This window comes from Mya arenaria, chromosome 13, assembly GCF_026914265.1.
Source record: "Mya arenaria isolate MELC-2E11 chromosome 13, ASM2691426v1".
Classification (NCBI taxonomy): Eukaryota; Metazoa; Mollusca; class Bivalvia; order Myida; family Myidae; genus Mya; species Mya arenaria.
This window is the reverse complement of record NC_069134.1, coordinates 68,863,941-68,880,250: the sequence shown is the minus strand read 5'-3', so window position 1 is coordinate 68,880,250 and position 16,310 is coordinate 68,863,941. Positions and strand designations below refer to the sequence as shown.

At 34.7% G+C, this 16,310-nt stretch overlaps 1 protein-coding gene across 1 annotated transcript in view; it reads left to right on the top strand.

Moving 5' to 3' along the window:
- Positions 1 to 11,353, top strand: part of LOC128214059 (TBC1 domain family member 2B-like) — a 36,916-nt gene extending 25,563 nt beyond the window's left edge. Inside the window, exons 18-20 of the mRNA XM_052920297.1 lie at positions 3,487 to 3,621; positions 4,291 to 4,368; positions 5,593 to 11,353. Of these exons, the coding sequence (XP_052776257.1) occupies positions 3,487 to 3,621; positions 4,291 to 4,368; positions 5,593 to 5,691 (312 nt within the window). The 3' untranslated portion in view covers positions 5,692 to 11,353. The remainder of the gene's footprint in view (positions 1 to 3,486; positions 3,622 to 4,290; positions 4,369 to 5,592) is intronic.
- Positions 11,354 to 16,310: the final 4,957 nt, after the last annotated feature.

Below are 16,310 nucleotides of genomic sequence, written 5' to 3'. Positions count from 1 at the left end.
AAGTAAGTCACTAATAGAAACTACAGCGACAAGCCAAGAAGTAAAGTCACTAATATAAACTACAGCGACAAGCCAAGAAGTAAAGTCACTAATAGAAACTACAGGGACAAGCCAAGAAGTAAGTCACTAATATAAACTACAGCGACAAGCCAAGAAGTAAGTCACTAATAGAAACTACAGCGACAAGCCAAGAAGTAAAGTCACTAATAGAAACTACAGCAAGAAGCCAAGAAGAAAAGTCACTAATAGAAACTAAAGGGACAAGCCAAGAACTAAAGTCACTATTAGAAACTACAGGGACAGGCCAAGAAGTAAAGTCACTAATAGAAACTACAGGGACAAGCCAAGAAGTAAAATCAATAATATAAACTACAGGGACAGGCCAAGAAGTAAAGTCACTAATAGAAACTACAGGGACAAGCCAAGAAGTAAGTCACTAATATAAACTACAGCGACAAGCCAAGAAGTAAGTCACTAATAGAAACTACAGCGACAAGCCAAGAAGTAAAGTCACTAATAGAAACTACAGCAAGAAGCCAAGAAGAAAAGTCACTAATAGAAACTAAAGGGACAAGCCAAGAACTAAAGTCACTATTAGAAACTACAGGGACAGGCCAAGAAGTAAAGTCACTAATAGAAACTACAGGGACAAGCCAAGAAGTAAAATCAATAATATAAACTACAGGGACAGGCCAAGAAGTAAAGTCACTAATAAAAACTACAGCGAGAAGCCAAGAAGTAAAATCACTAATAGAAACTGCAGCGACAAGCCAAGAAGTAAAGTCACTAATAGAAACTACAGCAAGAAGCCAAGAAGAAAAGTCACTAATAGAAATTACAGGGACAAGCCAAGAAGTAAAGTCAATAACAGAAACTGCAGGAACAAGCCAAGAAGTAAAGTCACTATTGGAATCTACAGGGACAAGCCAAGAAGTAAAGTCACTAATATAAACTACAGGTACACGCCAAGAAGTAAAGTCACTAATAAAAACTACAGCGAGAAGCCAAGAAGTAAAATCACTAATAGAAACTGCAGCGACAAGCCAAGAAGTAAAGTCACTAATAGAAACTACAGCAAGAAGCCAAGAAGAAAAGTCACTAATAGAAATTACAGGGACAAGCCAAGAAGTAAAGTCAATAACAGAAACTGCAGGAACAAGCCAAGAAGTAAAGTCACTATTGGAATCTACAGGGACAAGCCAAGAAGTAAAGTCACTAATATAAACTACAGGTACACGCCAAAAAGTAAAGTCACTAATAGAAACTACAGGGACAGGCCAAGAGGTAAAGTCACTAATAGAAACTACAGGGACAGGCCAAGAAGTAAAGTCACTAATAGAAACTACAGGGACAATCCAAGAAGTAAAGTCACTAATAGAAACTACAGGGACAGGCCAAGAAGTAAAGTCACTAACAGAAACTACAGGAACAAGCCAAGAAGTAAAGTCACTAATGGAAACTTCAGGGACAAGCCAAGAAGTAAGTCACTAATAGAAACTACAGGGACAAGCCAAGAAGTAAATTCACTAACAGAAACTACAGGAACAAGCCAAGAAGTAAAGTCACTAATAGAAACTACAGGGACAAGCCACAAAGTAAAGTCACTAATAGAAACTACAGTGAGAAGCCAAGAAGTAAAGTCACTAATAGAAACTACAGCGAGAAGCCAAGAAGTAAAGTCACTAATAGAAACTACAGGGACAAGCCAAGAAGTAAAGTTACTAATTGAAACTACAGGGACAAGCCAAGAAGTAAAGTCACTATTGGAATCTACAGGGACAAGCCAAGAAGTAAAGTCACTAATAGAAACTACAGGAACAAGCCAAGAAGTAAAGTCACTAATAGAAACTACAGGGACAGGCCCAGAAGTAAAGTCACTAACAGAAACTACAGGAACAAGCCAAGAAGTAAAGTCACTAATAGAAACTACAGGGACAGGCCAAGAAGTAAAGTCACTAATAGAAACTACAGGGACAAGCCAAGAAGTAAAGTCACTAACAGAAACTACAGGAACAAGCCAAGAAGTAAAGTCACTAATAGAAACTACAGGGACAAGCCACAAAGTAAAGTCACTAATAGAATCTACAGTGAGAAGCCAAGAAGTAAAGTCACTAATAGAAACTACAGCGAGAAGCCAAAAAGTAAAGTCACTAATAGAAACTACAGGGACAAGCCAAGAAGTAAAGTCACTAATTGAAACTACAGGGACAAGCCAAGAAGTAAAGTCACTAATATAAACTACAGGGACAAGCCAAGAAGTAAAGTCACTAATATAAACTACAGTGAGAAGCCAAGAAGTAAAGTCACTATTATAAACTACAGGGACAGGCCAAGAAGTAAAGTCATTAATATAAACTACAGGGACAAGCCAAAAAGTAAAGTCACTAATATAAACTACAGGGAGAGGCCAAGAAGTAAAGTCACTAATATAAACTACAGGGACAAGCCAAAAAGTAAAGTCACTAATAGAAACTACAGGGACAAGCCAAAAAGTAAAGTCACTAATATAAACTACAGGGACAGGCCAAGAAGTAAAGTCACTAATATAAACTACAGTGACAAGCCAAGAAGTAAAGTCATTAATAGAAACTACAGGGACAGGCCAAGAAGTAAAGTCACTATTATAAACTACAGCGACAAGCCAAGAAGTAAAGTCATTAATAGAAACTACAGGGACAGGCCAAGAAGTAAAGTCACTAATAGAAACTACAGCGACAAGCCAAGAAGTAAAGTCATTAATAGAAACTACAGGGACAGGCCAAGAAGTAAAGTCACTAATATAAACTACAGGGACAGGCCAAGAAGTAAGTCACTAATATAAACTACAGGGACAGGCCAAGAAGTAAAGTCACTATTATAAACTACAGCGACAAGCCAAGAAGTAAGTCACTAATATAAACTACAGGGACAGGCCAAGAAGTAAAGTCACTAATATAAACTACAGGGACAGACCAAGAAGTAAGTCACTAATATAAACTACAGGGACAGGCCAAGAAGTAAGTCACTAATATAAACTACAGGGACAGGCCAAGAAGTAAAGTCACTATTATAAACTACAGCGACAAGCCAAGAAGTAAAGTCATTAATATAAACTACAGGGACAGGCCAAGAAGTAAAGTCATTAATATAAACTACAGGGACAAGCCAAAAAGTAAAGTCACTAATATAAACTACAGGGACAGGCCAAGAAGTAAAGTCACTAATATAAACTACAGCGAGAAGCCAAGAAGTAAAGTCACTAATAGAAACTACAGGGACAAGCCAAGAAGTAAAGTCACTAATATAAACTACAGGGACAGGCCATATAGTGGAGTCTCAAACATATACTATAAGGACTAGGCACAAAGTAAAGTCACAAGTGTAGACATTGATGAAATTATTAAAAAAGAAGCAAAAATGAACCTCACAATGTAAATTGCATGACCCAGAAGTAGGAATGTCCCTTTGTTTGCCTTTATTTAATTTTGAAATGTTTTAAATTTTCAGGTGTTGTTCCGATTTGCCACAGCATTCCTCAAAAAAGCTGAGCCTGATATTCTAAAGGCAAAAGATGGTCTTGATTTAAACAGACTTCTTCGATCCATTGGCAACAGAATGTCTAATGTCAAACAGATCTCTGAGGTCAGTCACTGTTGATCAAACAAAGTCAATAAATATAGAAATATATATTCTAGAATGCGTGTTAGATGTGTATTTGATAAAAAGCCCATGGTTGTTTGCTAGTATTTTGTTATTAAGTTTAGTAAGTCAAACAACTCTTATCATCTGTACAAGTGATACATGGAATAGTGGAAGTTTGTCAATGAATCGTTATAGTCATATCAAATTACTGGGACTTTGCTTTGGGAATTGGAATTATTTTACTATGGATTATACAGATTGAAATCCGATCAATGATTGATGAATTATCAAATATTCTCATGCACATTCAAATGTTCTACTACTCTTTAACTATGTATTTTTAATGTATTTTTTCTGCTTGTCTTAATTACATATTAATGCTAATTACTATGTTGCTGGACTGTTTATTAATTACCAATTGAAGTTATTGTTATAGGGTGTTCAATTAAGATGAGAACATGGGGTTGGAAAGGGTTCTGTTTTGAAAGAAAAGAAATGGCACTGAAAGGTTCTAAAATTTTGCAAGGATATATGTTCTATTATTAATTTAATACTGATAGTTTGCAATGTTGACCTTTTAGATGGATTAACAACAACATTTATCACCTGAACAACTGTTTCACTAGTCTATTATCTTTGAAACTATAATCATGTTTCGCTTAACTTCAGTACGCCTTCAACTGGATCAACCCATTTCCAATGAAGTTTCTGGCTAACAAGCGTGTCCAGCATAACCAAGATATTCAGGTACTCTCACTCAGGGTAGTCAATTCTTACCAAGATATTCAGGTACTCTCAATCACTCAGGGTAGTCCACTCTTACCAAGATATTCAGGTACTCTCACTCACTCAGGGTAGTCAATCCTTACCAAGATATTCAGGTACTCTCACTCATTCAGGGTAGTCCACTCTTACCAAGATATTCAGGTACTCTCACTCACTCAGGGTAGTCAATTCTTACCAAGATATTCAGGTACTCTCACTCACTCAGGGTAGTCCACTCTTACCAAGATATTCAGGTACTCTCACTCACTCAGGGTAGTCAATCCTTACCAAGATATTCAGGTACTCTCACTCATTCAGGGTAGTCCACTCTTACCAAGATATTCAGGTACTCTCACTCATTCAGGGTAGTCCACTCTTACCAAGATATTCAGGTACTCTCACTCACTCAGGGTAGTCCATTCTTACCAAGATATTCAGGTACTCTCACTCACTCAGGGCAGTCCATTCTTACCAAGATATTCAGGTACTCTCACTCACTCAGGGCAGTCCAATCTTACCAAGATATTCAGGTACTCTCACTCACTCAGGGTAGTCAATTCTTACCAAGATATTCAGGTACTCTCACTCACTCAGGGTAGTCCATTCTTATCAAGATATTCAGGTACTCTCACTCACTCAGGGTAGTCCATTCTTACCAAGATATTCAGGTACTCATACTTACTCAAGGTAGTCAATTCTGACCAAGGTATTAAGGTACTCCTACGGTTGTCTAACCTTTAGTGAGACTTCATTGGTATGAATCTCAAGTGCTTAGCATTCTTTTTATTATTTTAAAATAAGTTTGATGTTAGACTAACCACATCACTAGAAAATTTATTTACAAAAAAACCCACACCAAAACTATATATGTACTTAATATTTTCAAAACTTACATTTAAATCATATGTACACAATATATTTTTGAAAGAGGTTTTTATCTTTGTTTCCTTTGATGAAAATCTCACAGCATGACATGTTCTTGGACCTATTCAATTACCTTGCTTAGATTAAACATTCTTTTAAAAGTAAAACTGAGTTTTATGATTGGACTGTATAATTAATTGACCAATCAACGGAATGGAATCACTGAGGCATGTCTAAGGGTAAGGATAATAACTATTTTAAAAGAAGCCCCTGCAACGAAAAAGCCTTAAAGTTCTACAAAGATTAATATTGAGTTATCCTCAATGTACTGCACATATTCAGGTTGAGCTGGCAGAGTTGGACAAGATCAGACATGGAATCATGATAGACCGGGCAAATAAACAACAACAACAAGATGATGACTGCAGCGACGAGGACTAATCAGACTTGGAATTGGGATGGACAAACAAATAAACAACAGCAACAAGACGATGACTATAGCGGCGATGACTGATCAGACTTGAAATCAATATGGACGGGGCAAACTAACAACAGCAACAAGATGATGACATCAGCTACAAGACTGATTTAACCATGACATTGCCAATAAAACTTGCCTTTTTCCTATCTTTCGGAAGGTGTCATTTTTTATGCAATGAGTATGCAATGCATACTAATCATGGAGTAGGCTTGTGTGTAAGTTATAAAAGTGTAACAGTGGACTAATAAACTGATATTCACCATTTTCACCATTTTTGAACCAAAGAATGAAAGGCTTTTCACAGACTTATTGAAGGGTGCCATAAGAATTGAAATATGTCCCTAGCAGGTTAGCTTAAAAAAAATATTGAAAGGAAACTTTTTAAGCTCTGTTTTGGTTTTTAGCTCGACTATTCGAAGAATAAGGAGGACTATACTGCTCGCCCCGGCGTCGGCGTCGCCGACGGCGTCCAATTAAAGTTTTAGGGCAAGTTGGGATTTTCACTTATAAGTCCAATACCCTTCCTTCAATTGACTTAATACTTCACATAGTTGTTAAGGGCCATAACAGAATGAGATAACTCCATATTATCCTTTATACAAATTATGGCCCCTGATTGACTATGGAACTTAGGTTAAAGTTTTAGGGCAGGTTGGGATATTTATTAATAACTTCTATACCCTTCCTTCAATTTACTTAATACTTCACAGAGATGTTCAGGACCATCACACAATGAGGTTACATAACTCCATATTATCCTTTATACAAGTTATGGCCCCTGATTGACTTTGGTTAAAGTTTGAGGGCAGGTTAAAGTTTTAGGGCAGGTTGGGATATTTATTGATAACTTCTATACCCTTCATTCAATTGACTTTATACTTCACACAATTGTTCAGGACCTTCACAAAATGTGGTTACATAAATCCATATTATCCTTAATACAAGTTATGGCCCCTGATTGACTTAGGTTAAAGTTTAAGGGCAGGTTAAAGTTTTAGGGCAAGTTTTAATAAAAACAAACTTATATACCCTTAATTCAATGCACTTAATACTACGCAGAATTATTGACGACCATCTTACAACAAAGAACATAACTCCATTTTAAACCTACATATAAATTATGGCTCTTGATTGTTTTTATTTTTAGCTTAACTATTCGAAGAATAAGAAGAGCTATACTACTCACCCAAGCGTCGGCGTTGGCGGTGTCGGCGTTGGCGGCGTCGGCGTCACACCTTGGTTAAGGTTTTGCATGTAAGCACCTTTAAGTCATTATCTCAGCAAATACATAATGTATTGCATTGAAACTTTAGATATGTATTCCCAACTATCAAACCTACTTAATTAATGAAGTTTATTATTTGACTTAGAATTCTGGTTAAGGTTTTGCATGTAAGCACATTTAGGTTAATATCTCAGCAACTACTTGATGTATTGCATTAAGACTTTATACAGTGGTACTCAACCATACAACCTACTAAATTAACCAAGTTAGATAACTCTAATTTGCATCTAATGCAAATAATTGCCCTTTATTATTCGACTTATAAATTCTGGTTAAGATTTTGCGTGCAAGCACACTTAGGTTAATATCTCAGCAACAATTTGATGTATTTCATTAAGACTTTATACAATGGTATTCAACCATCCAACCTACTAAATTAAGAAAGTTAGATAACTCTAGTTTGAATTTAATGCAAATAATTTGCCTTTAATATTTGACTTAGAAATTCTGGTTAAGGTTTTGCATGTAATCACATATAGTTAATATCTCAGCAACTACTTGATGTATTGCATTGAAACTTTATACAGTGGTACTCAACCATCCAATCTAGTTAAATAACCAAGTAAGATAACTCTAGTTTGCATTTAATTCAAATTATGTCCCTTTTTTATTAGACAAAGAAATTTAAATACATCATGTATTGCATTGAAACTTTATACACAGGCTCCCAACCATTCAACCTTCTTAATTAATCAGGAAAGATAACTCTATCTTGCATATTATATAATTTTTACCCCTTTATTATGGGACTTAGAAATTCTGGTTAAGGTTTTGCATGTATGGTTACATAGGTTAATATCTCAGCAACTACTTCATGTATTGCATTGAGACTTTATACAATGGTACTCAACCACCCAACCTACTTGAATAATCAAGTTAGATAACTGTATTTTGCAAATAATGGCCCTTTATTATCGGACTTAGAAATTCTGGTTAAAATTTTGCATGTAACAACATTTATGTTAATATCTTGGCATGATGTATTGCATTGGAATCTAATCTTATTTTACAGTGATCCATGTTTCGCCGAAACGTTTCAATCCTTACACTGAAAAGCGGAGGAATAGTCGAGCGTACTGTCTCTGTGACAGCTGTTGTTATTTTTCTTTTAATTTCTTTTGAAAGGCACATTTTTATATTCTTAACCGCATTTTCATATTGAATGACTTGCTTCATTGTTGGGGTGGGCTGGTGGGAGGGAAGCGTCAAAGTCACCTTATGTATCGAATAATTTTAGCTTTTTAGCTAGGCTTGACATAAAGAGACCAAACTTGGTAAATATGAAGAGTTTATAGAGACCTTTTATTGGAATGCATTTGAGGCCCCTAGGATCAAGGTCAAGGTTACTATTTATAGAAAAAGGGTTGGTAATTAATAACTTAAGTAAGTGTCTACATATTGTGACCAAACTTGGTATATAGGAAGAGTTAACAGAGACCTTTCCTGAGATTGTGTTTTGGGCCCCGAGAGTTATGGTCAAGGTCAAGGTCACTGTTGCTAAAAATAGAAATATGGTTAGAACTGAATAACTCAAGTAAGGGTTGACATAGTGTGACCAAACTTGGCATAAAGGTCAAGTTTATGCAGAGCTTTCATGGATTGCCTTTTGGCCCCCTAGTGTCAAGAGTTTATGGATGACTTCCATGGGATTGTGTTTGGGGCCCTTAGGATCAAGGTTACTGTTACAAAAAATAAAAGAAAGCAGTTGAAACTGAATCTCTTCTGCCAATCATTAAAAACCTGGTTTTGTCACATCTCGATTCTTGTTCACTTTTTAATTTGATTGGTTTATTGCCTTTGACAGGCACATAATACATCGTTATTGTATTCACTTCTAAGTCAAAGCGGCGTAGTCGAGCGCGCTGTCTTATGACAGCTCTTGTTGTTAATCTGTTTAATTATAGCATGTATGTAATGTAGCAATCAGATTTATATGTTGAATAAAATTTGCCTAATCTTACATGATGTGGTGCCATACAAATGCCTTAAAATGTTCACTGTGATATTATTGTCTTTGCTTGCCATTTATAAGACATGTTCTTGTTTTTAAATTGATCTACTTAGTGGTTTTTTTCCAGAAACTTGAATTAAGACTTTATTGTATTTTTAGAGCTTTAATTTGTACATATGTCTTTATGTAGAACGGCATTTCATTTATTATTTCAGCATTTTGATTTTGTATGTATACCTGTGCAAGTACCCTATTGTTCAATTGTCGAAAGGATTCTTTGAGCCAGTAGGCCCCAATATCTTCAGTCCCTTATAGCAGGATCAAACAAAGCTCACTATTTTTGTTTTGGTGTAAGTTATGTTTTGGTAAACTTCTATGCCCCAGGGTCCTGTTTCAATAAAGATCGTAAGGCTTTACATCCTAACTTTCTAGTCATAACTCCGTTTTGAGCATACCTGTGTTGCAATAAAAATATTTTTTAGGACATTTATGGCTTGGACTCTGCCTGTATCTTTATAGGTTTTACAGAGAACTCTCAAGCAGCGTTATGTTTATGACCATTTTTGAAATGGGCCCAAGTCTGAAAAAGATCAAAAGGCTTAATATTGTAAATTTCCTGATGTAACCTTGTCTTTGGAGTAAAATGCATTTCAATAAAACTATGTAAAAGAACATGTATCACAAAGATTCTGCCTGTAGCTTTGTGAGTGTACCTTAGCACTCTTAAACAGTATAAGGTGTGAAACTGAGTCCTGAGACGTTTAATGTAATTTTCTTTACAATATTCAAGATGTTTAGCTATTTTTTTATTTTGAGAATTTTTGAGAAATTGGCACCAGGTGTCGTTGTCTGTGTACCTGTCATCAAAAAAGATGGTCATCACCTTAAAAACATGAAGATATGTAGTGTGTAGTAAGTCTGATAAGTCCAACTGAAATATTTGTTAAGTTATGTCCCTTTGATTAAAAAACAACAACAGATGTTCTGTTTCAACTGATAATGGACACTGAGGTAAGTGTATAAAGTCATGATCAAGATTTTTTTTTTAAAGGATTTTTTCATTTTGTTAACTTTATTTTGCCATACATTATTACATGTATGTGTTTAAATGTTCATGAGTGTAAGGAGTTTTCAGTGCAGTTTATATGTGAATAAAATACCTGTTTATTATTATCATTATTATAATTATTATTATTATTATTATTTTTATTATTAGTATTATTAGTATTAGTATTTTTATCTTTATTTAGATATGTAAACTTTTTGACAATTAGTTCATGTTGTTCAGCCTTGCCATTATTTCTCAAAAAATCTAAAGCTTAGTTGTTTTGTTTCATTTAGCCAAATTAGTTAAACTAGCTAGATTTTACCACATTAAAAACAGTCTATCTTGTCTTTAATTAAACTCGTTGTAAATGTCTGAAATCGCATTGAAAGGAGGAGATTATACAATCTTTGATTCTGTTATAAATGATTTAAGTTTGTAGGAGAGATTGAGGCCAGGACCATATTTGATATTCATCTTAGATTGGTCCTAACATAGGATTAAAGTATGAGTGTTTTCATTGACCAATTATTCTAAAAGTTTAATAAAAAACGTCAGATTTCACCTTCGTCCTGATGATTGTTGAATACGCCCCCAGGTGGACTATCACTTGCATCTGTCATTTTAATTGTAGATATTTGTGTCATAATCCAGTCATTTCAGATAGATATGCTTAACACCAAATGTAAATGTGCAATTTATATTGGAATTAAATGTTAAACGGCAGTTTGAATACATATCTTTATGAAATGGGTTTTTGAAATCACAAATCTCAAAACGTTTAACTCTAATTCAGTATTTACATTAATTTTCTCTTCTCTCTTAAATGATAAGATCAGGGTGAGGTTTTTCCTGAATTTGTTGATTAATAAAACGATGGCTACTGCTTAAAAAGTTCCAGTAATAATGCGATATTTGTCCTGGAATGTTTTGTTTTCTTTCACCAACTAATGATGGTATTGTTATAACATAAAGGGTAAAAAATAGAGGCATGTGTCATTTTATTATTATTATTATTATTATTATTATTATTATTATTATTATTATTTTGATGATGATGATGATGATGATGATGATGATGATAATGATGATGATGATTTTTGTTGTTATTATAATTAAATGTATTTTAACTTTGCATGTTGATAATGTTGTTGATTATGTCGATTATGGTGCTACAGTATTTGATATTTTGTTAATATGTTGACGTTTATTTTTGTGTGTGTTAAGTACAATATTTTCTACAAATGAAGTTATTGTGTAATATATTATCATTCCATTAAATCCATTGTGTTAAATGAACTTTAATTGTTATTATGATGTGCAATAAATTTGTTTCTTATATACATACAGTCATTTTGTTCAAAACTATTCAACTAAATACTTAGCATTCTTCTTTAAGTGTAGGAATGAAAAACAATAAGCAATCACAAGCTTTAGGGATCTTCCATGTTTTAAAAGGTCCAAGTGATATTCAATTGACCATAGCTAAATAACATCATATACACAAGGTATGTTGAACAGTTCTCATTCACTTAACAACTTCAAGGCTGTTTGATGACTTATCATATCCCAAGCTTGTAAGTAATCAACACAAGACCAAATCTGTTTGTAACTGGGCATTTATTTAAAATTCCCTAATATATATATATATACAAAAAAAATCTTTATATGCAAATATATACATCAGTTATATGAGTAATATGATACATATTCATTACGTAACTGGCAGAAAAAGACTGCGATAAGGGAAACACCGCCAGACGAATTGGTTTTATTTGTATATGAGTAAATTTTCTACATTAAAATCACAAAACATAAGTACTCTTACTCTTGAGATATTATTAAAATTTAATTGCTTTGCATTAAGTGGACTTACATATTTATACAAATCTTATAACGAGGATGGCTTGACATGCACTAGTATACTTAGAGCAGTCTTTGAAGCCACTGTCAATACAAAAGGTAAATCCTTAAAAGAGAGTGGCATTGTATTGCCCTTTGATACTTTTTCTTGTTCAGAGCTTAACTTGAGAAGTACAAAATTGAGTTTAATGAATCTTCCTACAATGGTAAAATCAATTGAGACGAAATGTACAATGACCATAACTCTATTTCAGCTAATAATAGAGATATTACCCTTTGTTTATTTTCTTGTCCCGAGCATAACTTCAAATTAACCGGATGGAATTTAAATAATTTTCATAAAATAGTGAAGCACAATGAGATAAAGTATTTTTTGCCCTTAAAGTTTGTTACTTTTTCTTGTAAGAGCATAACTTGAAAACTACTGGAGGGAATTTACTTCAAATTCATACAATGGTACAGTGCAGTGTACAAGAACTTTTAATCTATTACAGCTAATTACAGAATTGAAAAGTAACTTTGAACTTAAAAAGTACTGGATTTAATTAAATTAAACTTTATCAAACGGTAAAGCACAATGAGATGAAGTACAGTGTACAAGGACCATAACTCTTTTTAAGCTTATAACAGAGTTATTTTTTTGTTACTTTTTCTTGCCCAGAGCAAAACTTGATAATTCCTCGATGGAGGTGATTTAAACATATACAATGATATGACGTGCAGTGTACAAGGAATTTGACTCTATTAATACCCCGCCACGTAGTTGGGAGAGGATACTAGGAATGCACTTCGTCCGTCTGTCAGTCAGTTCGACGGCCGTCCGTCCGTCCGTCTGTCTGTCCTAAACATTTCGTGTCCGGGCTATAACTTACTTATACATTGATGGATTACCATTTAGTTTGGTACAAATGTTGTCCTCATTGAGACGATGTACAGAGACCTTGACCCGGATCCATACCTCAAAGGTCAAGGTCGCACGAGACATTTAAAGGTCAGAGTACACATGCTCGTGTCCGCGCTATAACTTACTTATGCATTGATGGATGACCATATTACTTGGTACAAATGGATCTCATTGACTGATCAACTTATTGGAAACTTTTGTTGTAACAACATAAACATTCCTCCTGGATATCATCAATTTCATTATATGTAAGTATTTAGAAAACAAAATGTTCTAAAAAACAACCGCGGGCGATATAACCGTCCTTTGGACTGCCTTGTTTTTCCTACATGTAATTACACAGTTTTTATATTTTGTTACTTATTCTTGTCCGAATCATTACTTGAAAACTACTGGATGGAATATAATTGAACTTAATACAATGGTCAAGCAAGTGCAGTGTACAAGGACCATAACAATTTTTCAGCTAATAATAAAGTTATTGCCCTTTGTTCCTTTTTCGCGTCCCGAGCCGTACTTGAAATTTACTAGATGGAATTTAATTAACCTTATAAAATGGTACAGTACCTTGAGATGAAGTGAAATTATTGCCCTTAAATCGTTTTCATGCCACAAACTTTACTTGAAAACTACTAGAATAAATCTAATACAACTTCATATAATGAGAGGAGGTGCAGTGTACAGGAATTATAACTGTATTTTAGCCAATTACGTTATATCCGGAAAATGACTTGAAAACTACTTGATGACATTTGATTTGTTTGGTATTTCATTTATATGAAATATATAACTATGATTACTCAGAGCCGCTTATGAATATTAAGCTTCACCTACTGTCTTATATTATTATTATTATCATGACTGCTGCAGTTTTTTACACAGCATAGTTGTGTCTACTGTCATGAGATGTATATCGTTATTATAGTATAAAACATTGAATTGTGTTTATACTTTATATGCACTGACCACCAAATTTCACAACATGGTGTCAATAGTTAATTCCACTGCTAGTATAGTGAGAATGGGCAAACATTGTCTTTAGATAAAAAAGTAATATATTCAGTACTTCTATATTTGTTTTTTTTTCTGCACCACCGAATTAAACTTTCACGGACTCCAAAATGAACAAATTTCATCCGCCGGATAATTTTGACTTTTCATCACCGACTAAATAGGAAGATTGGAGAGACCATTTTAAACGTTATAGGACAGCTATCACATTCTCAAAAACAACAAAAAGCGAATCGGTCGAAACTTCGGAATTCATGAAAAAGAGTTGTCAGAGAAAATGCATTTAGAAGGCGATCTAACATTGGAATAAACCGTCTCATTGACAAGACATAGTAAAGGGACAGGTTCGATCACAATCGACTGGACCTACCGATTTGGCTGAGCTTAAAGGAACCAAATTTAAGTCTGATGGCGGGCGTGGCCAGCCGAAATCCAAACAAAATTATCGACGTCAACTACGTGATGAAGCTTTCACAATACCGCAGTGTTCTCGGTGTAACCGTAGGCACGGTTCGTCGGGAAAATGCCCAGCGGAGTCCCAGAAATGCCGGAAATTGAAACATTTTTCAGTGTGCTGCAAAAGTGTTAATAAATTAATCGTAATATCAAATATGGCGACAACGAATATATTGACCAAAACAATGACCAAAACAGTAAGTACAGTTAAGGTTCCATTAACTGTGACACGCAAGAAGAGGATCCATAGAAAACGAAATTGGCAATTTGTAATTCAGATATTGTACAGGGGTAGACGCAACAGTCATTTCTGAGTTAACATAAATCTTTGAAAAAAAAACCCTTCGTCGCCGGTGCTTCGTGGTCCTGGTGGTCAAATTGTATGTAAAGGTTACTCATTGCTGATACGTACAGAGATGGTAAAAGTTTCTGTTTCGCGTGTTCGTGGACACATGAAACGATCAAAATAGTGTACATAGAGGAGCCGCGAAGGCAATGAATTTAGAACAGTGTTTAGGTGAAATTTCACAAAGCATATTTGGAACCGCGGGTACCATGAGATGCGAGCCTGTTAAAATAGACCTCAAACCAGATGCACAGCCGTAAAGTGTGAATACAGCGTGCTGCGTACTATTTCCACTATTGCTAAAGTGTGAAAAAGCACTAAATTACATGCTAGATGACGGTGTCATAGAGAACGTAACGGAACAAACAGACTAGTTTGCACTAATGGTACAAGTAATTAACCCGAATGGAGATGTAAGAGGTTGTGTCGAAGCTAAACAAACCCGTAAAACGCGAACGCTATATGATATCAAATCTTAACGATGTTTCACCAAAACTTGTGAACATGACAGTCTTTTCAAAGTTAGATGCAGCGAATGGTTCCTATCAGTTACCACTTGATGACAATAGGTCGCGATTGACGACATTTATTTGAGTAAAGTCCTGCAAATATTTAAATAAAATATTCGGGATTGAAATTAAACATAACCAAATATTTGTTCAGACAGACCAAAATTGAATATTTTGGTCGTATAATTAGTGATAAAGGGGTCAGTGTCAATCCCAAAACGGTCCAAGCAGTAAAAGAGCTGATTGCACCAAACAATGTCACGGTATTGAGACGCGTGGTAGGTATTATTAATTATCTAGGCAGATACACTCCAAATTTGTCTACAGTCATGAGCCCGATGACTAAATAGTTGAAGTCAAAATCTGTTTGGCAATGGGGCGTTCCGCAGAAAAAAAGCCTTCTAAACTTTTTTAGTGTTTTATGACACTCAGATCAAAACTTTTAGTTGTTAGCGCTGATAGCAGTAGTTACGGATTAGGTGTTACACTATTTCGTCTGAATTGATATATTAAAGTCCTTTTTGACCGAACACGGACCAATGAGCCCAATATCCCTGTGTTTATCGTTGTACAACACAATTTTGCTATTCGAAGAAGGATATGACGTTATGGGATGTTTTCCCAAAGGAGGAATTAATACAATAAAACAAGTCCGCTCAAAAATATGTTTGAAAATTAATAATAATATGATACTTGCTTTACAAACAGAAACTGTCTAATCAATAACAGAAAATCATCAAGTTAAATATTATCACAATGTTTTCAGCGTGTCGTGTGAAAACTAGAACGGTTGATAGAAATAATTATTCATTTTCGCTAATTACAAAACTGCTGCATTCGATTAGGCCATACTTAGACTCTTTAATACTGACCTTATACTACCATAGTTGGACCTATATACATTTCTCTGATGAATATTATTAATATGGTAAAAATAAGGTCACAATTATCTCATTTTTCATAGCATTGTGGCCAGTGACGCGTTGATCAGCAGAAATGGCTACCTAGAAATGTGAAATAAGCGGCGGTATATGGCAATGTTGCGTCATGGTCGACAAAGTACCAAGTGAGAGGCGGCATATATCAAGAGGAACTATGGTTTATTACAAATCAAGGAAATAAACTAATAAAGTACATACCGAACAATAGAATTCTGTTAAGCTGAACAATACTCAATAGTGAGGTGATAGGAAAAGCTTTGTAAAGAAT